General features: G+C 46.7%; 1 protein-coding gene and 1 long non-coding RNA gene across 2 annotated transcripts; both read right to left on the bottom strand.

Moving 5' to 3' along the window:
- Positions 1–1,196: 1,196 nt before the first annotated feature.
- On the bottom strand, positions 1,197–6,027 carry LOC124107976 (uncharacterized). The gene is made up of 2 exons (XR_006856572.1): positions 5,372–6,027; positions 1,197–1,548 (listed from the first exon to the last, which is right to left on the bottom strand). It is a non-coding gene; the product is annotated as an uncharacterized LOC124107976 (long non-coding RNA).
- Positions 6,028–8,885: 2,858 nt separating this feature from the next.
- On the bottom strand, positions 8,886–18,046 carry LOC124107818 (binder of sperm protein homolog 1-like). Its single transcript, XM_046466012.2, has 3 exons — positions 17,968–18,046; positions 9,491–9,622; positions 8,886–9,127 (listed from the first exon to the last, which is right to left on the bottom strand). Exons 1-3 carry the CDS (start codon positions 18,044–18,046, stop codon positions 8,988–8,990), a joined length of 351 nt encoding a protein of 116 aa, XP_046321968.1. The 3' UTR covers positions 8,886–8,987.
- Between the last annotated feature and the right edge of the window lie 8,351 nt (positions 18,047–26,397).

Below are 26,397 nucleotides of genomic sequence, written 5' to 3'. Positions count from 1 at the left end.
CTTTTAATTTCTGCTTCAATCCCATAGTTTGATATTGGCTGTTTAGGTTTTCAATATCCCCATGTCTCGATTTGGGCAGGTCATATTGTCTAGAAATGTGTCAGTATCTTCTGGATTTTCCAGTTTGTTGGAGCATAACTTTTCCAGATAGTTTCTACTGATCCTCTCAATTTCAGATGTGTCTGTGCTGGTATCTTCTTCTTAGTCCGTAAATTAGTGGATTGGGTTCTTCTCTCTCTTTCTCTTGCTTGGTTTGGGTAGGGTTTATCAATCTTCTTGATCCTTTCACAGAACCAACTCTGTTGTATTGGTTCTTTGAATGTTGTTTATTCTTAATTTCATTAATTTTGACTCTGATTTTAATTATTTTCCATTTCTAATTATTTTGAAATTATTTTTTTCTTCCTTTTCTAGTATCTTAAGGTCTAGTGTCTTGATCCCTAACATTAGAATATTAGGGATCTTTATATTTTTTTTTTAGATGGAGGCCCTTAATGCTATAAACTTTCCTCTTAGAACTGCTTTCATAACATCCCAGAGATTTTATGTTGGTCTCAGTTGTCTGTCCCTCCCCTGGTGTCACCTCGGCTCCTTTTCCTGTGGCTCAAACAACCTGTTTCAGGCAAAGCATCCTCAGTCTTCTCAGCTTTGCGGAATCTCTTGCAGGTGCTCAATTGCTCTTCAGAGTGACCCTTGGGGAGTTGCCATGAGGGTGTGGTTTTCCCTGAACCACCTCATTCCATCCACCAAAGGGGCGATCTGCATGGATGGAAAGGATGTTTAAAACTGTAGTTCATTAAGAGTAAAGAAGTTGGGGTGTGAGGTGGGACTATTCAAGAGGTGAGAGGAGAGAAAATGGAAGCAAGGTAGCTCATGAAGGGGCTAAGAGGGAGGAGGTGAGGGAGTGTCAGCAAGAGAACAAGCTGTTTTGTACTAGAGGGCGAGAGGAGACCCAGCAGAGAAAACAGCACCAGGAACCACCCCCGACATGAAACAGAAAGAGACCCTTAAAAACACTCAGGAAACCAACCACTACCTCTTAAAAAGAATGCAATGAAATGTATAAGGAAAATCAATGATGAAAATGAAGAAAACCCCAGAAACGTGTGCACGTGTACCCTGAGTCACTCAGCACCTGTAGCCAGAGCTGAACCTGCATCACCGAGCGGCTATTAATCATCAAAAAGAAAGAGAAGGAGAAATGAAAATTCTTTAATTAAAAGGCTTGAATTTTTCCACAGAGGGAGCTAAATAGAGTATTTGTACCCTTCCAGGTCATGTTCTGTCCCTTGCTTCTTGGGTTATGTGCCTCTGAGGTCCAGCTAGGGCTGGGGGATATTGAACCCAACTCCTTTTGTAATTTGCACCTCTCTGTGAGCTGGAGCTGACGGGAATGTCGCTGGTTGAAATGGCTCTCCACTTTCCTGCTCACCAGCTCAGGGCGATGGAAATGGAAGAACCTTCTATCGGGTTTGGTCCCGGTGTCTTAGATTGCTGGCTCTTCCTGGCTGGTGGTGGTGCATAGATCTGTTTGAGAAGTTGTACCTGCTGGAGACAAGCAAAAACAGAACTTTGGACCTGTGTTTTGTGTATCTATTCCAGAGTGATCCAATCCTGCAGACCAGGCTGAGGAGGTGCCAATCTCAGCTAGGCATTTGGGGTTCTAGCTTCTTTGGGGCTCTCTGGTCAGGGCATGGTGACAGACCTCTCTGGGTGCATGCTGCATGGCAGGTTCCCCGACCCCTGCTCCCCTACCAAATATGAATTTCCCAGTCTCCATTCCTGAATGTAATCACTCCATGGGATCAACTTCCCTGAGGACAATATGATTTCAGCTGGTTGTTCCCTCCAGAGATCTCAAAAGAACATGGGGTGCCCTCTCCTGTCATCCAGGCCACCACACCACCTGATCTGTTTCCCTGACCCTTCTTCCCTGGTGGCTTGCACCAGGGGGCTCCAAGGGACAGCAGGTAGCATTCTCCTCTTGGCGCTGTCATGAACCTCCTGGGTCCTCTGTTCCCTGTGTCTTGTGGGGCTGGGATGTGACTGGGGCCCTTTAGACCACGCAGTTAGCACTCCCTGAGGCCAGAGCAGTACTTGCTGGGCCTCTCGGGTTCCCACGGGGTCTCCTGCTCAGTTCCTCCCCTGGGGCACACGTGGATCCCCAGCTCACTGAGCGTCTGCACATCAGCTGGGCGCAGACCTCCCCCCACAGGAGCTTGCAGGCCCAACATGTCCAGTGTTTCCATTGCCCTCTGGGTTGTCCCTTCCCTCCGTGGTGACAGGACACCTCTGCCACTGCCGGCCTCAGGAGCATTTCTTTATATCCTCCCTTCACGTTGCCGCAATCTCTCGGCGTCTCTGAATCTCTGACAGTTATTGACTTTCAACTTTTCTCCAGACGCTTCGTTATGAAGCCATAATCCTGTTGTTCTAATTCCAAACAGCGGAGCAAGGGCACGGGCCTCCTCTCCCACTCGCCCTCTTGCTGTCCTGGCACAAAGGCTTTGAAGGGTCCCCACAGGAAGTGCTGGGCCTTGTAGAAATGCAGGTGTTCAGAGTGGACCCTTGATGGGAGGTAGGTCCCACCACCTGATAATGGTTCTCCCTGTCGGGAGTTTTCCAGGTGGGGTCCAGGGTCCGTGGAGGGATGTTTTTCCCTGAGGTCCATTAGGTCTACACGGTTGTCACAGTCCCACGAGGGCTTGTTTGTCCTTCTCACTTTTGCTCTTTCCTGGGCCTGAGGGGAGTGTCCCTGGTGCTACTTGACATGTGATGATATCATCCTTGGGGGCTGATAAGATGTGTTCTTGTGGCAATCCTGGCTTTAATTGGTTCTGAGTTTTAACTTGAAATACAGTGAATATTGACAGATGCAGCCACATCAGCAAGATGCCCTTGGTAACAAGTTAGACAAGGTTCTCCGGAAGGACAGAAACAGTGGGACACACACAGGCAGTGATGGTTTGGATGTGAGGGGTCCCCCAAAAGCTCATGTGCAAGAAGGTCCAGAGAAGAAATGATTGGGCTACAAGAGCCTTAGCCCAATCTGTGACCTAACCCCTGATAGGGATCAACTGAGAGGTAACTGAAGCCGTCGGGTGCGGCTGGAGGAGGAGGGAATTGGGGCTTGGCTTTGGGTACATCTGTATCTGGCAAGTGGAGTCTCTCTCTGCTTCCTGATCTGCACATGAGCTGGTTCCTCTGCCCCTGCTCTGCCATGATGTTCTGCCTCAGCTCGAGCCCTGGGGAGGGAGCCGGCCTTCTGTGGACTAAGACCTCGGAAAACCTGAGCCCTCAAATAAACTTTTCCTCCCTGACAATTGTTCTAGTCAGAGCAGTGAAAAATCTGATACACACACACACACACACACACACACATATAGATATATGAGAGAGGGGTCCCTATAGGACTTGGTTCACCTAACTGTGGAGAATTCCCACAACAGGCCTTCTGCAAGCTGCCAGCCGGGCTCAGTCCTAATCCAAAGGACTCAGATCCACTGAATCTCACAGCGCAACCCTCAGTCCAAGGCCAGCGTCCTGAGACCTGGGAGGAGATGGTGCAAGTTCTTGAGTCCAAAGACAGAGAGCATGAAGTTCTGACGTCCCAGGGCAGTTCAAGAGGGTGCCCAGCTCCATGAGTTGGAGTTAGCAAGGGGTTATCTTCCTCTGTGGGTTTTTCTCTGTGGCCTCAGCTGACCGGCTGGTCCCCATCCACATCAAGGACAGGTCTTCTCCACTCAGCCAACTGCTCAAATGCCAAGGTTTCCAGAAACGCCTCACAGATATTCCCAGAAATATACTTGCAGCTACCTGTGTCCCTTAGCCAAGCCAAGTTGACACCTAACATCAGCCACCACAGCCTCGCTAAGTTGCTGAGGCTGGCTTCAAACCTGTGATCCTCTTGTCTCAGCCGCCTGAGCTGCTGGGCTTACAGGCAAGTGCCACCAGCCATAGCTATACACTTGTTTTTGATATAGTTTTGATGATGTTCATAGCAATAAATCATCAGGATCAGAAGTTAATGTGAAGGAAGTGCCTTAACAGACTGCTAGGTGATGTTTCAGTAAAAATTGGTCACATTGCTTGAAGACCTCCAAAAACATACTAGGTTTTATAGAAGAGAAGAATACCACTATAATTAATTTTAATCAGAGAAAGCAAAATATACAAAACAAGTTTGCGTAACTTTATTGATGAAAACGGCCAATGAGTGGCCAGAATTTCAAAATACAGTTCCTTAGAAATCCATGTCATTCCCAGTATGTCACCATTGCCAAAGGTTACCAAGTTGTTGGGACCAAGAAAGTAGATAGAATAAAATCAAATTTCATATCCATTACTTCTGCCTCAGGTTTTTAATGGGTTTTTAGTTTGTAGGTTAAAGAATTCACAAGCCCCTCCCTCCAGTCTTAGGAGAAGCCTGTGGAATGAAAAAGGAAATAAAACCACTAACTTAGGTTAAGAATTCCTTGCTTTTCCATTTGATCTGCTGAACTTGAAATAGCTTCATCTGGAAAGATTCTAACACATAGAAAATATATTGAATCCTGGTATTTATAAGCAGCATATTTCTGAAGCATGCTATTTGGGATTGATTTCCACATTTCTCCCCAGCATAAACTTTAAATTTGCTGCCATGATATAATCTAATTTTGCCAGTGAAAATATTTCTAATGTTATTGACCTACATGAAATTTAGCAGGTTTTTTTCCCTTGAAAAGAGAAAGGAAAACAAAGGCAACTGAGATAAGAAGAGAGGAAAAAAATCTTGACTAAAACCAAGGGTCTTCCTACTAAGTGCATCAGAGTTCCTGCATAGTTTATGATTAGTAGAGAAGTTTACACGACCTGCCATGGATTTGAGCATCTCTCTCCACTATCACAACAGGAAATAGTAGGAAAACTGGATTTGGTGTGTCCATCTGCACACAGTGGAGTGCTGCTGTTGTGGTTTGGACGTGACGTGTCCTCTGAAAGCTCCTGTGTTCATGCAGGAATGTTCCCAGGTGGGATGCCTGGATTATGACACTGTGACCCAATCCGTCCATCCTGGTTGAAGGGACTGACTGGGGGCCACTGTAGACAGGTGGGGCCCGGATGGAGGAGGGTCCCTGGGGCCACGCCCTGGAAGGGTTCATCATCCCTACAGCTGGACACAATTTTTCTCTCTGCTTCCTGGATGCAATGAGCAGAACTGGGTTCTCCCACCCTCCTCCCCTTGGGCCCAGAGCAATGGAGTCAGCACCAGCCGTAGATGGAGCCTCTGAAATCATGAGGCCAAATGGAACTTCCTCCTCTAAGTTGTTCTTGACAGTATTTTGGTCACCGCAATGAACACAGTCGTGAAAAACTGCAAGATACTCACACTCACTGCCACGTGGGCGAATCCCAAAACCATTAGAGGGAGAGAAAAATCCAGGCACATTGTAAGATTCCTTTCAGAGGAAACATCCCAAGTCTGCAAAGCCGGTCTGTGGTCACCGAGGATGGAGGGAGGGGAGGTGGGGAGAGACAGCCAACGGGGTGCAGGGTCTCCCTGGGTGGTGAAAAGGTCCTGGTAGGAGTCGGAGGTGATGGAGGACAACATCATGATTCTATGACATGGCACTGAAGTTCTCACCTCAAAATGGTCCCATGCCAAGTAAAGTCCACCAGCGGTTTGGAAATGTCTATTCTATTTCAACTGGAAAAGCTTTTTTTAATTCTGAGAAGGGAGCGTGGAGCTCTGCGGGAATCTAGTTAACTGGACAAGACTGCACTTTAGCAGCTCTTCAGCATCTTCATTTGAATGCAAGCTGCTCCCCACAGGCAGCCCGGCTGGGTCCCCACCCACAGCAGCATGTTTGTCACCACTGACCTTTGGCTGGACTTCCCCTCCCAAAGACAACAAGTCATCTACATGGAAAAGCAATCGATCTTGATTGATCAGAAATGGTCAGGACTGGAAAGGAAGCAGCTGATGAATATGTAACTTCTGTCTCTGTGAAAACACCAAGAATTATCTAGAAGCTGTGCAGAAACAAAGAAGCGAGTCAGGACACAGCCCAACTCACCCTGCACAGACCCAAAACCCATCAGTTCCCCTCCATGGTGAGTCCTCCCTTTGCCTCCCTAATGGGAGGTCTGCTCTACCCCAAGAGTTAACTCACGAGTTACCAGAGCAGGAGAACCACAGGCGCCTCGGAGCTGGGCAGCATAAGAAGGTGTGTTTTCCTCTCATGGTCATTGAATACATCATTGTGGATTACGTTAATGACCACATAAGTTCTGCATTCCATTATTTAAGCACAACATGTCACATTGATCATTTTCAGGGTTTTTTTTTTTTGGTTTTGGTTTTGGGGATTGAACTCAGGGGCACTCAACCACTGAGCCACATCCCAGCCCCATTTTGTATTTTTATTTAGAGACAGGGTCTCACTGCATTGTTAGTGCCTCGCTAAATTGCTGAGGCTGACTTTGAACTCGTGATCCTCCTGTCTCTGCCTTCCCAGTCGCTGGGATCACAGGCGTGTGCCAACACACCAGGTTCCTAACACTGATAGAGGATAATTTGCAATAATTGAAAACTTCACACACACACCCAGCATATACCATGTGTCCTAGAGATGGTACTCAGCTATTCCAGTGAAAACCACACAACTCACACCCTCCCTCAAAGATCAGCATAGGGTGGCATGCACTGTTCACAGCAAAACATTTAGTACTACTGTGATACTTTGAGGGGGAATGCCTTCTCCAAATTATGACATTTGGTGGAAGCAGGGTGAGAGGTGAGGTGGACTTATGCATTTACAAAGAAAATCCCCATAGTATCTATCTAAATGAAGATCAGGTCAGAGGACAAGGGATCAGGTCATGTTTAAAAAGACCTTCAAAACGCTGGCGTCTGGGTCAAGGCGTGGACCAGCCCTGCAAGCACACACCCTGAAGTGTGGGCTGCGTGTCCCTCTGTGGGGACAGTAGGAAGGAAGAGGAGCAGGAGAAGGAAGACCCCCCTCACTCCCTCTGGTCCCTGTGGCTCAGGTCTAAAGAGCAAGTGCTCCTGGGCTCACTGTGCAGATCGGAACAGATACTAAAAATAAAGACCAGGCTGCTCGCGGTCCCCCATTCTAGTGCACTAAGGTCTCTACGAATGAGAAACTTGGCAACGACTCAGCGCATGCGCGGCCATGATGGACAGCCCCTGACCTACGTCTGCTCACAGCTTTCCCCAGACCCGGGGTGCGTTGGTGCTCCGAGGTTCTGGTGTTCTCAAAGTCGTCTGTCTTACATAACGTGTGACATGGACACTTCTCATGTCACTGAGCAGGCCCTGGGCCCCTTTCTAGGACTCCTTTCATTTTACCTTTCACCCAACTCGACCTCCTCACGCACCTTTTGTGCGGATGACCGACCTTCTCCCTCTGCAGAGTGGAAACGACGAGTGGAAGCCTCTGAGTGGGGCCACCGCAGTTTCCTGATGAGAGTCAGGTCTGGATGTTAAATGTCCCCCAGGGGCTCACTCAGGTCTTGTTCTGCAGCCTGGGCGGGTGCTGTGGGAGCTGGTGGGACCTTAGGGGAGGGCCTGGTGGAGGGTCAGCTGGGCACATGCCCTTGGCAGGGTGGTTTAGGGCCTGGCCTGGTGTCACTCTACTTACGGGCTGCCTGAGGTGCCAGCTTTGCCCCACCCGGGCTCCCTGCCATGGAGTTCTCCCTGTCACAGGCCCTTAAGCAAGGGACCCCATGGACCGTGGACCAAGCCAGGGGGCCATAATAAAGTTTTCCTCCTTCGAGGTGACTTCCCTCAGGTATTTTGTCATAGCAACAGAAACCTGAGCTCCCAGGCCCCGTGGGTGACTGTCCACCTGCAGCAGGATGAGCCACGGCTCTGCTTTCTCCTTGACTTTCCTTTTAGGAGCTGAACGGGAGTCTCTGCCTGCTGGGGAGAACAGCCAACTGGCTTGTCTGGCTGGACATGAAGATTGCCATTTGGCTTCCAAAGGAGGGGCCTGGAATCTGGGGCTTGCCACCTGTCAACCCTCCAGCCCGGCCTGTCTCCTTGCTGGCACTCCCGGCCGGGCTCCTGCAGCTCCCCTGTTACCCTGGGGACCCGGCCCATGGAGGTCCAGGTTCACCCTGGGCTCTGAGTGAAGCAGGAGACAGGTAGAGTGCCGCCACCCACAGGCCTCCAGGAACAGCTTCCCTGTCCAGGGGCCTCTTCACCCGAGATCCACTGCTGACTCCCCTGAGCTGTTTCTCATTTTCAACGTGGAGTGACATCTGCCAGACGGTAGAGCCTCTCATGGCTGTCCAGGGAGGCTCTCGTGGTCCCAGCCCCACCTCTCCCTCTGTGGCTTGGGGTGGGGGGGGTCTGCTGATACTCCCTCAGGTGGACAGCTGTGTCCACAGGCCCTGGTTTCCTCCTCAGGCACAAATGGCGCTGGGAGGGGAAGGGCCAGAGAGATGCTGACTTGGGCTGAATGTAAGGTAAAGCAGACCAGGAGCAGCCGCAGGGGCCAGGGGGGTTCCTAGAACTTGACCTCACTTTGTGTTTTTAATAGACCCTATTTTTAAGAGCTGTTTTAAGTCCCCAGAAAAATAGAGTGCAAGTTACAGAGGTTCCCTCTGTCCCCCTGTCCCCCGCACAAGCATTACCTCCCATGATCATCGGCCCCTCGAGGGGCCTGTAGGGCAACGGGGGAACCCACAGGACCCATCATCACCACCCGGAATCCAGGCACTTATTATTTTTTTTAAGGGCCTAATTTTACTCAGCAAGCCAAAGTGCTGAAGATAGAACACAGATCTCCCTATGAAAACCCCATAATTCATAATTAAAACACGGAGTAACTTATAATCAGATCACCTACAATTCACATCCCAGGAAAAAAGAATCTTTTAAAGAGGATCCCACATCCCCCTCTCCCAGTCAATCTGTAAGTTATTTCCAATGAGAAAGATTGAGCTCCAGCCTCCTCTTCCGGTGAATCTCACCAGGGTCAGCAGTATTTCCAGGCCTGGTCCTTGTTGTAATTCTTGGTCAGCGAACACCATTTTCTCCCAAAGTCATCGCCATCATCGGTGCACTCCCAGTAGATCAAACGCTCGTACCAGAAGGGAAACACGCAGGGCGCGAAGTCTGCGGAGAGAGAGGTGTCCGAGGAGGAAACACACGCGCACACACTCTCAGACTCTGACACACTCACACACGTACACACCATCATACACTCACACACACACACACTCACTTCCACTCTGCCCCATTGCACGGACTGCATAGGAGGAAAGACCTGGGGGGTTGCACCCCACAGTTTTGAGGTTCCAGCTTCTTTCCACGAGCGTATGGTTGGAGGAATCCTGACACGTCTCTACTGCCACGAGATTTTCACACTGTCAGGAACTGCGCTCCCTTTATTTTCACAGCTGAATGGGGCTGGGCTCTGTTCCAGAACATTCCTGGGCCCTCCCTGAAGCCCTGACACGGGTGGAGGCACCTGCTCACCTGTCTCGGAGCAGTACTTCCAGTGGCCCTCGAAGGTCTTGTTCAGGGAGCACCACTTGTGCCTCATACCGTACTTGATGCAGTCGTAGAATAGTTTATTTTTATACCAAAATGGAAAGACACATTCGCCATCTAGAGAAAACAAAGTGCCTCATCTCTCTGGGAGCGTTAATGGGGGTTAGGAAGTGAAGTGACATCCTCCTGGGGTCAGGGCCACGGCCACAGCTCTGCGGAAGGTGATTGGGCCATGCAATGGTGAGACTCATAGAATAACTTAATTATTCCCCAGAGGATGTCTGTAAACACAGTCTTTTTTTTTTTTTTTTTTTTTTGGTACCAGGGATTGAACCCAGGGGCATTTAACCACTAAGTCATATCCCCAACTCTTTTTATATTTTTAATTTAGAGACAGGGTCTCACTGAGTTGCTTACAGCCTCGATAAATTGCTGAGGCTACATTTGAACTTGCACCTCTTGCCTCAGCCTCCTGCCTCAGCCTCCCGGGTCACTGGGATTACACGCTTGCCCAGGGCACCTGGCTGTAAATTCAGTCTTGCTTAGCATTGGCTCTAGACCCCGAAGCCTGCCCTAAGGTAGAAACATAAATGCAGGCATTTACCTACCAAGCAGGTCTCCACACACTGGGTATCTTTTTTCTTCAGCTTCTTCTGTTCCTTCCCTGCCACATCCCTGGGATCCACACATGTGGATAAACTAGGCCCAGGTCCAAAATTTTCAGGAAAACAAAAATTGTGTCTGTACTGCACATGCACAGACTTTCCTTGTCATTATTCCTTAAAAACACAGTGTAACAATGATATAACATGGCATTTGGTATTTTAAATATTCTGGAGATGATTTAACTCATATGGGGAGATTGCAAAAGCTTTATGGTTATATGTAAATACCGAACCATTTTATGTAAGGGCTTTGACATTTTCAGATTCTGGCATCTGTGGGAATGCTGAAACAACCCCCCCCCCCCCGACACTGAAGGAGGTAAATAATTGATGGGGAGGAGGGGAGAGGAGATATTTGGAAATGAAATTGACCAAACTACGCTATGTGCATGTATGAATATATCACGAATCCCACTTTTTCATATAATTATAATGCACTAATAAAAACTGCATTACCTATAAACCCACACAGCACGTGTGTGTGTGTGTGTGTGTGTGTGTAAAACCATATAACATATATATACAATGCAATACACAGAAATGGATTTTTACTATCCTTACACCCATAACTTAAGTTTCCAACAACACATTGTAGGAATCTGTCTTTCTCTACACCCTTCGGTAGCATGATGAACAACTTCTTTTATTGGTGCACTACAGTCATACATAATATCGGGGTTCATTTTGCCATAGTCATACAAGCATGGAGAGTCATTTGCTCCATTTTGGTCCCCAGTACTTCCTCCTCCCTCCCTCCCCTCAGCCCTCCCCTCTACTTGACTGGTCTCCTTCTACTTATTTATAGTTCTTTAAAATTCATTTTGCATGGATGTGCAAAGGTGGACTTCACTGTGGTCTCTTCATGCCGGGACACAGGGCAGTTTGGTCAGATTCATGTGTATAGCTCTAACTCATCCTCTCTGCTGCTGCTTCCTGCTCTGCGATGAGGAGGTTTTCACCACAGTGCACTCAGTATTCCCCAGGAGCAGACTCTCTCTCCACCGTAAATACTGCAGGAAACATTCTACATACCTAAATCCCTAGGCACCAAAGCCCTTCCCCCTGTATAATAAAAGTCCACTCAGCAAGGCCATTAGAAGAGCATCTCTGAAGTCCAACAGCGATGGGTATGGTTTCCTCCAGGGACAATAGCCTCTCCTCTTTCCCACCCACGTGCCCTTTCTCTGGCCTTTCAACAGCGTGCAGAGTGAAGGCACCTCAGCCATGTCTGTCTGTGCGACACATGAGCTGTCTCTCCTTAAAAGCCATCCCAGTCCTTGGGTCATACCTATGTTTTCCTACATTTTCTTCTAAAAAAAAAAAAAAAGATTTTGTTTCTTTTACATTTGAAGTTTGATTAATGAAGAATTTAGTTTTGTATAGGATTCAAAAGGTGAATGCAACCTTTTTTTTTTTTCTCCAAGCAGATATTTAATCACGACAGATGGAGGATGAAATAAACCTTCTGTATGTTTAAACATGTACGTTTAAATCCTAACATATCCTGGGATGCAGGCTACAGGTTATGGGAGGCGAGTAGAACAGCGTGGTGGGGAAATAGGTGCTTTCTGGAGCCGGCAAGCATCATAGAACACCACTGCCCACGACTGATACCATTATTTGACTCCTTGCAGGCGGGAGCTATGCTTTTTATAATGCAGTATTTACATTATGCTCAATACCTAGTGGGAAAAAATGTTTCTCTACGCCAGTGTTATTTCTGCTCATAGTATTCTCATTATTGGATTTCTTTCTATATAAATTTTAAAATCTGATATTCTCTATCAGGCAGAAATGAAAGAGAATAAACATTTAGTGCTGGCCCAAGTTCAGGGTGACATGTATTTATAAAAGGAGAGGAACGGACTTTTTCCCCAGAAGAACATCATGGATTCCCCCAATTTTTGAAAAATGAAAAGAAAAAATTCTGATAATGAAAGGTTTTTTTATTGACTTACCCTCTACTTCTGCAAATTGAATTGTAGCATCTGAGAAATAAAATTTAAAGTGAAATTTATTTTACTTTTTATAGACTTTAAAGAGGCTGTCATATAAAATGGAATCAAATAAAAATGCTCATTTGAGGTGATGTTATTACTGGATTATGTCTTCCGTACAAGAATATGACATAATTTTCTATTTCTTAGAACTAGTTTTATGTGTTTTGATGACTTTATCATTTGCTATATATGAATCCTAACCCTTTCTTGACTTAATTCTACAATATTTTCATTATTAATATAAAATATATTTTCTACTTTTTTCATTAATATTTCATTCTTATCAGTATAGAGAAAAACTATTGATTGTTGCATGTTTATTTATAACCAGCCATAGAGCCAGAATCTCTTAATAAAACTAATAAATTCTCTTAATAATTCTCCTAATAATTTTCTTAATAAAACTAGTGTTTCTAGGGTTATTATAAAATAACTTTGCCTATTTTTTATGCAGGCTTATAGATCATTTCTTTCTTAACTATCACATATATTATAGCCCCACCCCAATAATGCTAATGAGAATTGACAATAGCTAGCCCTGTGCTTTCCTGGTTCAGAAAGCTTATTTTCATGGCTAATGTTAGCTCAAAAATAGGGATCAACTTAAAAAATCTATCACTTAGATAATTTTAAGTAAATGAGCTTTATGATGTTCTGGCCTCAACAAAGATGAACACATAAGCAGTAGACATGGAAATATTTGTACCTTATTTTTCAGTGAGAAAGGGCTGTCTCTATTTCATGATGTCCCATAAAACCCAATTTTTACAAAAAAGAAAATCACATTTTGAAGTTGTATGTAATGAACTATTTACTCACTCAAAAGTATTGGTAATAAAATTATGGTTTCCTCTCTTCTTTTTCCTCAAATATTTTTAAAATGAAACATACTTTCACTTATGTATGAGGAAATGAAAATTAGTTTTCTTGAAAAATATGATTTCTTTCCAGGAAAATAAATATTCCATGACTTCACATTTTATTGCAAAATTTAAAAAGAAACATTAAAACTATGATCAACTTACCTTCAGGTGGTGGAGAGTCATCTGAAAGACACAATTTTGGAAAACAAATAGCTATTTTACTAAAGCTATCATTTAAAATGAAAGAAACAAAAATTTTTCACCAATATTCAGTCCAGAAAAAAAAAGATAATACTTTTGAAGGTGTTCACCAAAATTCAACAGTGCTTATTTTTAGTGGTATGGTTGTAGGGGTTTCTAATTTCCTTTTCCTAGAATTATATTTTACAAAAATATGAATGAATTGGCTCAGATTCAGTAGTAAGTCTCTTAAAAATTCAGATTCAATAGATGTGGAACAGAGCCTAATTTACATCCCACCCATCCGAGGCAGGTGGACGCAGAGATCCGTCGGATGAAGCACCGAGATTTGTATACCTTTATTGGATTCTAATTGTAACGGGGTTCTCAGGAGCTTTTTGAGGAGTCAGCGGTGATCTAATTCATGCTGTTTAAATGCGGCCTGGCTGTTGTGGAGGTAGGACTGGGATGGGGTGGGGTGGACCCTGGGAGCCCAGAGGTGGACGCAGGGAGGGGTCCAGGGGAGTTGTAGATCTCGGTCCTGAACATCTGCTGGAGTGGCCAGCTCCTTCACCAACAGGGGAGTCTAGGGAAGGAAGGGGAAATCTGCGACCCGAGATGGTCCCGCGGGTGGCGCCAGGACGCCGCGTCCCCTAGAAGAACGCCACCTGTCTTCGCGGGCTGTCTTCCCTGGGTGTGCCTCTGCGGCCTCTGCGTTCTGTTCTTGTAAGGACACTGGTCACTGGGTTGGGGACAACCCTTATCCATCGTGACTCCGTTCTAACTAACAACATCTGCAAAGACCCTGATTCTAAACACGGTCACATTCGCAGGTTTGGACAGAGGTGACTTTGGGTGGTGGGGGACACCACTCCATCCTGGGCCTCCTGGAGGTGAGGATTCGGGTCACAGGTACAATGGGGTGCCTAGTACTGCCGCAGTGGGGCTCTGGAGTGTCCCACAGAGGCCCCTGTATTAAAAGCTTGGTCCCCAGCTTGCTGCCATTGGGAGGCCCAGTAAGAGATCATGGGCATGTGTCCTCCCAGGGGACAGTGGGACTCCAGCCCCTGCCTTTTTCTCTTTCTCACTTTCTGGCCACCAGGCGACTGGCTGAGTTCCACCCTTGGTTCTCATCCCGCTGCCTCGCCGCAGGCCCAAAGAAAGGGGCCACGGCACACAGACCCAAGCCTCCCTGTGAGCCCCAAGGAACCTTTTCTCTTTATAAGCAGATTTCCTCAGGTATTTGCTATCTTAATGGAAAGCTGACCGACACAATCCACTGCTCCCAAGAGACCCGCACCACCCATCCCCAGGCCCATCACAACAACCAGCCCAAATAATGTGTTCCTGTTTATAGAAGCTCCCTTCAGCCAACTTCAAGCACAAGCTGTAGAAATTGCAGATGACCTTATCTCACACCCCAGGACAAGAGTTTTCAAGAGTTCATTCTCAAGCTGAGGCTCAAAAGTGGGAGGCAACCAGAAATACTCCACCCAACTTTCCAAAGTCACCTGGGTCAGGACTGGTGACTGCTTAAGGCAAGGGTGGATTCCCGAGGAAGGTAAATAGCACAAGGACTTTTCAAAAACACAAACGTTTTAATTTTTTTTTAAAAGGAAAACAACAAAGACATGGACCTAATCATAATAGCCAAGTGTCCCCATGCCCTCACGTGCCCTCACGGCGTGGTAATGTAAACGATGCAGCCATGTTGAAAAATAGTTTGGAGGCTCCTCAAAAATTAAAACTAGGCCATTGGATGGTTCAGAAATCCCACACTGGAAATATATCCCAAGGAATAGAAGGTAGAACCTTGACATGGTATCTGCACTCCCACGTGGTGGTACTCACAATAGTCTAGATATTGAATAAACCTGGGTTTCATCAGTGGATGAAAGATTTTTTTCAAATGTGGAATATGTGTAAAAGGGGATTTTAGAATAGGAATAGGAAGTCCTGCCATTTAGCTGTCAAATTCAGGAGGACATTACGCCAAGTGAAAGAGGCCAGCCACAGAAGGCAAGTACTGCATGATGTCCTGTATATAAGAAATCTAAAGTAGACAGACTCACTCTGTGAAGATTAACCACAGGTTGAGCGTGCCTAGTCTGAAAATCCAAGATCTGAAATAATCCAAAATTCAAAACTTTTGAATATCTACATGATGCTGCAAATGGAAAATCCCACACCATTCAACTTTTGTGTGTGTGTGTGTGTGTGTGTGTGAAAAATCATCAAAAATGTGGAGGAAAATAACCTTTAGGCTATTGGGTAAAGTGTATATGAAACATAAGTGAAATTCATGTTTGCACTTGGTTCCCACCCCAAAAATATCTCATTATGCATATGCAAATATTCCAAAATATGAAAAGTGAAACATCCCACACCCCAAGCATTCTGGGTAAGGGATTTCAACCTATACTAAATCTCAATACATATCCCGCCTTTTAAATAGTAATAGTAGCTGTCACACAGTAATAGCGATAGTAGCAACACATTAGTGGCAGAAACTAATTTCCCAGTAGCTCTGGAAGGCAGCAAGAGCCATTGTCCTCCTACATCAGAAGTGAGAGATAAGAGCCCTCTGAGGCTCAAGACCTTGCCTGAAGTCACATGAGAAGCTCAGTTGGAACCAGGAGAGGCCAGAGGGGAAGCAGCCTCCTAAGAGTTGGTCTGGAGCCGAGCAGGGTGGAATCCAGGTAAGAGAAGCCCTCAGCTCTCGGAAGATGGGGACACAGGACAGCTCTGAGCTATCATCCATCTTCATCTCCATAAAATAATACAGGCTCTTGTAATGTAAGGCTCACTTTTTAGCACAAACCTTTGCTGAAATTAAATGATTGGCGGGCGAGCGGTCCTACCACACAGGAGCCTGAAATGATGACAATCCCAGAATTTGGGGTGCATAGAGCAGGTCCGGGTCTGCCCAGTGGGTCCCTTGCAGAGACCCCACTCTTGTAGTCCCTCAGACAACCTAACACCTTGGAACAGTAGAGAAATTACATTTTAAACACATCAGATTTTCATCTCTGGAACAAGATCACTCAACCGAGCCCTCTGTGAGACCTTGCCAGTTCAATCACTTCTCTTCTCTGGGCCAGGAATGTAGATGATTTTGCCCCTAGCCTACAGGGACTCTTTCCTCTGTCTTCCTGCTAGCCGCAGCAATGGAGTGAAAATATTATGACTTTTAATCTCTTGTGCACCTAGCAGATCCCAAACCTACCAAGTTATTGCTGCTAAGGGGCTAAAATACAATGCTTCTCATGGTCTGTAGTCTCCAAAATCAGAATGCCCCTTACTCCAGGTAGCATCTACTTATCTTAGGAGGGTTGCTGTGGGGACATGGTCATTATGTCCTGCACTGACTACAACCAGCAACAAAACTTGCAGTGTGCACTTCAGTGGCTCAAAAGACAACATGCCTAAGCCAGGCATAGTGGAGCACTTGAAACCCCAGCGGCTCGGGAGGCTGAGGGCAGGAGGATTGCAAGTTCAAAGCCAGCCTCAGCAACTTAGTGAGACCCTACGCAACTTAGCAAGACCCCTACTCAAAATATAAAATGAAAAGGACTGAGGATGTAATTCAGTGGAAAAGTGCCCCTGGCTTCAGTGCCCTGTGCAAGAAAAAAAAAAAAAAAAAAAGCAACAAGGCTCTGGTAACATGAGGAAGCAGATGGCCATGAGAGACCAGAGGAAGGCTCTGGACAAGCAGCAGTCCTGCAGGTCAAAAGCAGACGGGCTCTGCCATCATCTAGAATACAGGCCAAGGCGCCCAAGACCAACGGGCGTTTATTCTCTTACACGTTGTTTTGAGAAATGCTTTACCACTAGGGGTCTGGACAGCACCGAGATGAGATTTTGGGGAAAAATAAGACATCCACAATTCAGGAGGACAGACAGTGGAAGTGGAGAAGTTTTAGGAACCCCTGAACCAGCTTTTATCACTTACACATTCTCTTTCTTACACAGGTCTGAAAGGGATTTCTGACTTTAAAAAGATGAAACCTGTGGCCAAGTCAAAAAGTGTTAATTTTCAATTGGTGTAAAGTAGAAACTCCAGCTGCCGGGCGTGCAATAACCACCTGAGGTTGAGAGCATCTTTTCAATCTCTCTCTCCCTTTTTCCCTCCCTCCCTTCCTATTTTCCTTCCTTTTTCTTATTTTGTTTTTTAAAACATTTATGAGCACTGTTTCACTTATTTTTAAATGCAAAGATGTCCTAAAGAGTAGATAAAAAATACGTATAATATTCTTCATTTGGCCATTCCATTAAAAAAAAAAAAAGGTTTCACAAATAAGCATCATCCTAATCAAATGGTAAGAGGCAAACCCCAAGTTAATTCCCTTGTCCCATTATCCCCTTAGATTTAGGAAAAGCAACATGACTTTGATAAAGCAATAAAAAAGACTTCACCAAAACTGGTTTCCTTTCACCTTCACATGAGGCCTTTGGAATCTACCAGGGTGAAGGGGGCCACGATTTATCAAGTTACTCAACTGCTGCCAACAGATGTTTCCCTTGGCATTTCCATTTTTCATCTGTTGAACATTCCTATTTTAGAGTCTACTGGTGGATCATGTTTCCTAGGTACAAATGCCTGAAAGACAGACAAAGCTCCTTTTCTTTCTCGGGGTGCGTGAAGTCGGGGTGACTCGCACTCTCCTGGCATCTCCCATTTGGTCACGTGGCGCAGCACGTGTGCAAGACTCGAGTTTGGGAAGGTCCCACCCAGCGCTGTCGTGGCTTCTCACCTTCATAGGGAACACTGTCCAGGGGGTGAGGCGGGCAGACACTCAGCAGCACCAGCAGGAGCCCCAGGCGCTGGGCCATGCTCCTCCTCTAAGGAATGATGGGCACCAGCTCACCGCTGAGTTTTACATCCCTTAGAACCAGCACAACCACTGTCTGCACTTTGTCCCCTCCTCTCTCTTCCCAGTCTCCTCCTTGTCCCCGCCCACGTCTACTTCCAACGCCCCCCTATTCCTCAAGCCCCTCCTCCCTCCCCTTGGGCTCCCTCGTCCATTTCTTCCTCCTCCTCCTTCCCTCATCCGTCTTATCACTTACTTCTGACTCCATCTCCCTCTTCTCCACCGTCTCTGCCTCTTCCTACTTCTCCCCCCTCCACTGTCTTCCCTCCTCCTCTTCCACCTCTCCTCCTCCTCCCTTCTCCTTTTCTGCCTCTTTCCTCTTTTTCTGCCCTGAAACTTAACCATCAGCCAGAAAAGTAAGAAATACATAAAAAGAAATACTCGACTGGCGTTCAACAGAGACAAGCCAGAGCCACGGTCATGAGACTCAAGTGGTTCCCCCGCAGCTAGTCATCAGGGATCAGCGAGCACTCACGATGTATCTCTCTGGGACCTTGGTAAGGTCCCAAGGCTCCTATTGGGGATCCAGGGTAACGTGGCAAATCCTGAAAGAAACCAAGAAGGGGGCCTATGGAATTCTCTTACTAATTCCCGGATAGTAGAATATTATTTTAAAATTAGGACTAATTGGATAATATAGTTCAGAGACCTAGTTTCAGGTCTCTCAGGTTTGCCTTCTCAATAGAAAATTCTAGGACTTTTAGTCTTTCATTAATCAGCTGAAACTTCTCCAGTCCTCGCCTCTGTTCATTAATATATACATGACTGAATTTTATGTCCTCACGGACATGCACAAGTTCATCTCGGGGCATTGTTAATTAACCTCAGGGTGATCTCATCCAAACTGCCTTCTGGTAATAGCCACTTGGAGAGCACCCTCCTCAGGAAGCCACTGTCTTGTCCTACAGACAGGCTGGGGCCAAAGCCATTTGACCAATCCCCACATACTCTGGAGATCTTGGAGCAGAACCTTAAAGAGGATTTGTGAAGAGAGAGTGAGAGATTGATCTAGGGCCAAGAAGGACTCTCTTGAAGGTACAGAAACACGGGAGGGTGTGAAAAGTGGGCTCTGAGGGTCTCCACAATGGGGAAGGAAGTCTACTAAAATGAAACTTGAGCCACGTATATGATTTTAAGTTTTAGAGTAGTCATATCTTTAAAAAGCAAGGAGGAACAAGTGCTATTTATTTTAATATATTTTGTGGAATCCATGATATCTTAACTATTACCATCTTAGCACATAGGAAAAAAATACTGAGATAATTTACATTCTTTCTACTTCACCTTCACCTTCAGAATCCACTTACAACGCAGGACAATTTGGAGCCCATATTTCAAGAGCTCAAGAGCCACATGTATTTAGTGGCCGCCATATTGGATCTGGGAGAGAAAACCTAGAGAAAGTGGGAAAGGGGGCCTTAGGGAAGATTCCTTTTTTAGTTAAGAAACTTGAGGAGTGAGTTAGGGTAGATTATATGAATTATGTAAGGCCAATGGAGCCTTCCTGTGTCCTGAATTTTTGCAAAGAGAAGAAAAGGGAACTGGAGTGGATGAACTTCCAATTGAGTTCTCTACCCTTTATCAGCCTCAGATGAGCAGGAAGTTCACCTTCCCGGTTAACTGAGAGTGTCACATACCAGTGTTTATCTAAGGAGTCGATAAGTATTTCCATGGTTCCAAAATAGACACAGATATTTATACATACAAACAGTGTCACGATATACTCTCTTTTTTGTATCTTTCATTTAATATTCTCTTTATTTCATACAGAACACACAGGGTGAACTCATTTTATTTGAAGGCATCATGCTGTTGGTCAACCTAGGTGAAAGAAAAACTTATCTGACCAATTTTCCAATGGTTACCATTGTGTTTATCTCTGGTTATTCCTATTGTAAGTAACCTTGTTCAGCTACATTTGAATCTCAGGGTCTCCTGCAATTGGCATGTCTTTAGAGTTCCTGAGAATTAAATAATAATTAAACAAACTCAAATTATTAAGGAAACACAATCAACTCACACAGCCATGCTCAATGAACATGAGCTACTGTTATGTATTGAACACACTCCCCACCCCACATACCGAGAGCTCTGTCTATACAGGATCATCTAGCTCCTGGAGCGATCCTATGGGATGGATTTCAGTAGTCTGATATATAGAAAAATAAATTGATAACAGAACATTTTCTGCTTCATGCTCAAGGTCACGTGTATGGGCTGGAGATCATATCTAGGCAACTCTCAGCCAAGGTGTACCAGTCAGAGAAATGGAGACTCTGAGCCATGAACCCTGTTGCTCAGAGCCACACGACCTGCCTAGGACCTGGGGTCTGTGTTTCTGGACACCTTCAGGATGACTGACTCAAACAGGAGCAGTGACGGTGAAAACAGTAATGACTGGTGTCTACTAAGCACATTCCAGGTGCCAGGCAGTGTTCGGAGACCCTTCTGTGTGCATCTGTGTCCTGCACCCGCCAAAGCACACGGAGACACACTTACCTGACGTAACTCACCCTTCTCCTGCAGTTCTCTAGGTCAACAGTCTCCCTGGCTAAGATCAAGGTACCCGCAGGACTGTGTTGCTTCGGCAGACCCTGGGGGATCACTCCCCATCTCCAGGTCCTGAGTCTCTTCCTGCAAAGTCCTTTCTACCTGGGAACCAGCCACGTGCACAGGTCCCAGGGATTAGGATGGATGTCCAGGGTGGGGGCTGGGCTCCACTCTACCTCCTGAAACACCTTTGGCTCCCTCCTGTTAACATCCTCAGGCACCAGCCCTGGTCACCATCATTAGCTCCTTTTTACAGATGAGGGACTGAGACCTGGAACATGGAGTAACTTTGTTCAGGTTAAAAGGGAGTGAAAGGCAAAGCCTTAAAACCGAGCTGTCCCACTCCGGGGCCGGCGGTTCTGAAGAGTACAGTGTTCTGCCTGTCTGGATCTCAGGACCTAAGCAGAAAGTTGTTCGTTGAATTTGAATCTTGAGAGGAAAGGCAGAAACAGCGTTTGAGGTTAGTGAATGAACTAAGGTGAGGATATGAGGGCTTGGGATGAGGCAGGAGCATAAGCATGAAGCTGTAGGTGGTAAAGGGTCTAAAGGAGGGGTGACATTTGTCTCTCTGCCACCTCCGTAGGTGGTAGTCAACCCCAGGTCTGCAGGCTCCCCTTTGCCACTGACAAAGTGCTGTCCAGGACCTGCTGCCTGTATCATATGATCTTGACGAGGAGTTTACTCTGTGTCACTTGGTAACTGGGAAAGCTGCACCCGTGTCTGAGTGGTTTTCTCCAAACCCATCAGGACACCTGCGATGGCGGTGGCAGGGTGCCAGTACTACGTACCCATGGCTTGGGACGAAGAGTCCTCCAGGTGTTTGAATGTGTCAGTGCTCAAAGAACAACTTGGTCCTCACCTGAATGTCCCAGACACGGTGTCTGGCTCCCTGAGTGGCCTTCCAGCTTAATGATCACCTTGAACCACTCCAAGACATTTTCTGTTGCTGTCCCTGACTTGGTCCAGGTCGTCTCCTGAACATTCCTGCCTGTCCGTCAGTATCAATTCCTGGTCTCTCACAAGATCCTTTGTGGCATGAAGCTTCAAGCCTTGCACATGTGTAGGGAGAAAGCATCCAGGTGGAGAGGACAGCAAGAGCAAGAGTCCCGTGGGGTAGGCGAGCTGGACTCACGCAGCGGGCAGTAAAGGGCCAGTGAGTGGGGGCTGGTCAAGGAGGGCAGCGGACGAACGTGGAGCCTCCAGGCGAAGGCCACGGGTGGATCGTCCAACGGTGCATGGATTGTGCTCTAAAGGCGGGGGAGTTGGAATTAATACGCGCCTTCTCTCCCCGGGGACTCCCTCCAGTAGCTTCCCCTTGCATTTAGAGTGCGGGAAGCTCGGCAGCCCCAGCCCCGCCCTGCCCAGCTCCCCTCGGGCTCCTCAGGCCACTGCTCCCACTTCCCCCAGACACGTCGCATCCACCTCAGGCCCTTTGCACATGGGTTTCTTCTGCCTGCAGAGCCCCCAACCCCACTTCCCTCATGCCCACTTCCTCTTCCTCCTCTTCCTCCTGCTTGGTTGCTATGTGGGTCCTCACAGGAGCCCCCCCTGACCCGACCAGCAGTCAGCCTGCCCTAGTTCCTCCCTGTCTCAGCCTCTGCTCTCCCTTTGGTGGCCAGGATCACAGCAGAGTTAAGGCTTGTTCCTGGGCACTCACCTCCTGTGTGTCTCCTGGGGGACTCAGCCCGGGAGCAGGGGCCACACTCCCACACACTGCTGTGCCTTCCTCACCCCGAGCCCCTTCCTTCTGAAGGAATCCACAGGAGCCTGCGTCAGGAGGGACCCACTGCAGGTGGAAGTGGAGGACGTCCTGCGAGGCGAAGTAGGCAGAAAATCACGGGTTGAATGTGTTCTGTGCTCTGCAGAAGATAACAAGAAACATAAAAAGAACCCAAAAGGAGGATTTCACAAAATGGAAGGGAGGTCCGTTGAGTAGAAGGAGGGGGAAGGCGGGAGGAAGGAAGGGAAGGAACTGGGATGAACTGAGCAAGTTACTCCAGGTATGATCGTAAGCCACCAAAATCAATTCCAATGTTACATGTGACTCTCCTGTGTCAACTAAGATGGATTGATAAACAGAAGGAATCCAACAGAGCAGAAGAATGGGATCCAGCGGAGGGAGGGGGAAAGAAAGGAGTAGTAGAGGGGATTGAAACGGAGAACTCTGTTGTGCGCATTTATCGATATGCCAGGATGAACCTCGCCATTACTTATAATTATGATGCTCTAAAAATACATTTGTGAGACCCTGATTGTGTTATTTGGTTTTTTGATGTTAAGTTTTTTGAGTTCTTTATATATCCGCATAAATGGGCCAAGGAGCTGAACAGACACTTCTCAGAAAAGGATCAACAAATATGTGAACCGTGTAGTTGACACTGATACTCTGACTCCAGAACCCGTAAGTCGCTTTCATAAAAGCAGCTTAACGATTTACAATTGAAAACCATTTTCATATCAGGGTCTAGCTGGACCCTCCTGGCCACCCTGAGAGGCAGGACTGGTCCCCCCACTCTCCGTGGATGAGGGAATAAAGGCCCATCCCGAGGAAGACTCTGGCACTGTTACGGACAGGCGGGCACGAGCTCAGAGTGTCACTGACCGCGTGTGGTCTCTGGGTAAGTTACCGAACCTCCCCAGCCTCAGTTTTCCTCTGAGGTCCAGTGGAGATGGCCACGGCTGCTCCTTGGGTTGTCAGGAGTTAGACATGTGGTGTGCAGTGGGCACTCAACAGCGGGGATCCAGGATTGGAAGCAGTAGCTCAGCCCCAAGGTAACTCCAGACCACCATTCCAAACTCTGGTTCTTGTTGCTGCAGAGAATGGCATGCTCCTGGGTCACTGGGGGGAAATGTCAGGAAGGAAAATAGAGCTGGTGGCAATTATAGTTGATGGGGATCGAAAATGCTATTATCAAGGGACTTCGCTATCCAGAGGTGTTGATCCAATTGGAGAATGGAAGGCTTTTGAGATTCCAGTGATGGATATGGTCTTGGAGCCATCTATGGGGGTTTAGAATCCAGGCCATCCCTCTTGGGGTAACCACTTCTCTCTGACCATTGATTTTCTCATCTGCAAAATGGATATTTGAAATAAATTCTATCTCTGGATTTATGAGAACCAAGTGGCCTAAAGTATCTTGAACATCTACCCTGGAATCTCACAACTGTTCAACAGATGGTAATTTCTTCTTTCTATCACATACTCCTCTCATAATGACAGTATTCTTTTTTCCTCCAAAAATAAATTATATGTTAGTTACTATTTGGTGATGGAAAGAAAAATGGCGTACATGACATCAAAACTCAAAGTCAGTTGTAAGAGAATGGAGACCTGTGGGAGCAAATATTTTCTGTCTTCCTTCAAGAGGTCAGCCATGATGAATTAATGGCCAGTTACCTGTTTGGATGCTTAACCTTCCTCCTCTATTCCTATGAGACACGTGGACGTGAAATCACTGGGGAATGGTGGAGAGGATTTAGAACTGGGAAATATTGGATGGGCCAAAGTCGGGATTCCTGGGACTACATAGGGAGGGAATGGCTTAATGGAAATCTCAGACGGACCCTGGGTTGAGACCCAAGATCTTCTACTTTTCCTCTGTGACCTTGGCCAAGCAGTGCCACCTTTTTGAAGTCACTTTTCACCCTGTGAAGTATAAATAACAGCATTTATCTCTCGGAGTTGTATTGAAGACTAAATAAAATTACGGACACAAGAGTCTCTCACAATGCTCAGCATATGGCATGGACATCGTGAATATGTTGATTTAAAAAAGAGGTTGTGCTATTGCAATGAACTCAGCCCTCAGACCCCAACCTGGACACCCTAATTATACTCAGTACATCTTTAGGGCTCTAAATTAGTCACCAAAATATTATAGAGTAGGCATGGAAACGGAGCAAAGAGAGACCTGGTTCTGACTGTCCACTCAGTTGAAGGTTCTCCACGGTGAGACCTTCCTCTGCCTGCACGTCCTTCTCCCCTGGACAAGGCTCAGGAAGCACCGCCTGTTCATGCTCTTTGATTATTTAAGGGTCACATTTTTATTCCAGAGATGCCTAACCTAGGGGTCTCTGGATGAGTGTTTTTGAATGTGTGTATTTATCAGGATAGTGAGGATAGTTATTGTAACACAAAAATTCAAAATTATCACCTTGACACCAAGCATTTTTTTCTGGCTCCCTGTTATAGTTTGGACCTTAGGTTCCATTTCTCAAAGGCTTGGACTCCAGCCTGGGGTGCGACTGGGAGGCAGTGGAGCCTCTGAGAGGTGGAGCCCAGTGGGCGGTCCTCAGGTCAGGGCTGGGGCATGGTGGGTGTGCCCATAAGGGTTATTCCAGGACCTCAGCCCTTCCCTGTCTCTTGCTTCCTGGCCTAAGGTAAGTGGCTCTGCTCTGCCTTGTGCTCCTGCCAGGATGGGCTGCCTCACAACAGGCCCAATGGTAGTGGAACCTCTGAAACTGGGAGCCAAACTTTTTCTCTTAGTAAGCTGATTATCTCAGCTATTTGTTATAGCAACAAAAAACCTACTAAGATTCTTGTGAAGTCCAATGAGGGTGCCCCTGGTCAGCAGGCAATGTTCCACACGGTTACTCAGGGGTCCAAGTTCCTCCCAATGGGGGGCTTTTGGGTTCTCTGAGGCTTCTTTGCTCTTAACTAGGCAGTAAAGTTCAAGGGAGTCAAGGTTCTTGGAGGAGACGTATTTTTGTTGTTGTCTTTGTTTTCTGGCCAGGCTAGGGAGTGATTGTGGTGAGCCGCTTCTGCCGTTTCTGCAGATTATGGTCGCCATTACAAGATGACGCTGGCTCCGCTGTGGTCTGTGACAAACAACTCCTTATCTGGGAGAGTTGGCACATGATTTTTCACCACCCTGTACATCACCCTGTGAGAAAGCTCCACGCGGCAGCTTTGCATTGGGGCTTGGGATGCTTTATTAAGGCTGGGAGGGGCATCCGAGGAGAGAAGAAGAAATATCAAGGGCCTGAATAAACTGTTGAAAGAAGATTCCCGAGTTGCGTCTTCCTTGCGGGCAAGGGGTCGCGACAAGTGGTGCCGAAACCCGGGAACCAGAACTTTCAGCAGTCAGGGGTGGTGCACCGGTTAGTCCCAGGTAAGTGGGATCCGCGATCAAAGCGGGGTTAGTCCCTGGTAAGTGGGATCCGCGACCAAAGCGGGGCAGCTCCTCTGTAAAGAAAGAGAGAGCCTTACATTTTATTGCAGCTGCACTGTGTACTTTCGCTTTTGTTTTCTGTGTTTCTTTTGTTGTTGTGATGACAGGGACGCTCCCCTGTAAAAGGAAGAGAGCGGGGAATTCATAGAACAGAACGCTCCCCTGTAAAAGGAAGAGAGCGGGGACTTTTGTACTTTCACTTTCTTTATAGCTCTAAAAACATTATGGGCGTTGCTTCTTCAAGCCCAATTTTGTTGGCCCTAGATGGGTTGTTACATTCAAAAGGACTTAAGATAAAGCAGAGTACTTTGCAGATGTTTTTAAGAGAAGCTGATATAGCGGCTCCTTGGTTTGCTTTTTCAGGGAGTCTTACAGTTCCCAGCTGGGACAAATTAGGGAAAGATCTAGATTTCGCTCATGAGCAAGGTACCTTGCAGGGTGGCATTATACCACTTTGGAAGTTAGTTAGAGGATGTATAACAGATGGTAAATGCCAGGAAGCTGTGAGTGAGGGTCAAGCTATTCTTGAGCAACTGCATGAGGAAAAATCTGAAGGATCATGTAGTGAAGTGGCAGAGAGTATTAAAAGTAA

Source organism: Marmota monax, unplaced genomic scaffold, assembly GCF_021218885.2.
Source record: "Marmota monax isolate L192 unplaced genomic scaffold, Marmota_monax_Labrador192_F-V1.1 WCK01_AAM20220418_F8-fsc00160, whole genome shotgun sequence".
Classification (NCBI taxonomy): Eukaryota; Metazoa; Chordata; class Mammalia; order Rodentia; family Sciuridae; genus Marmota; species Marmota monax.
The sequence above is the reverse complement of the archived record's forward strand: the minus strand, read 5'-3'. Positions and strand labels throughout refer to the sequence as shown.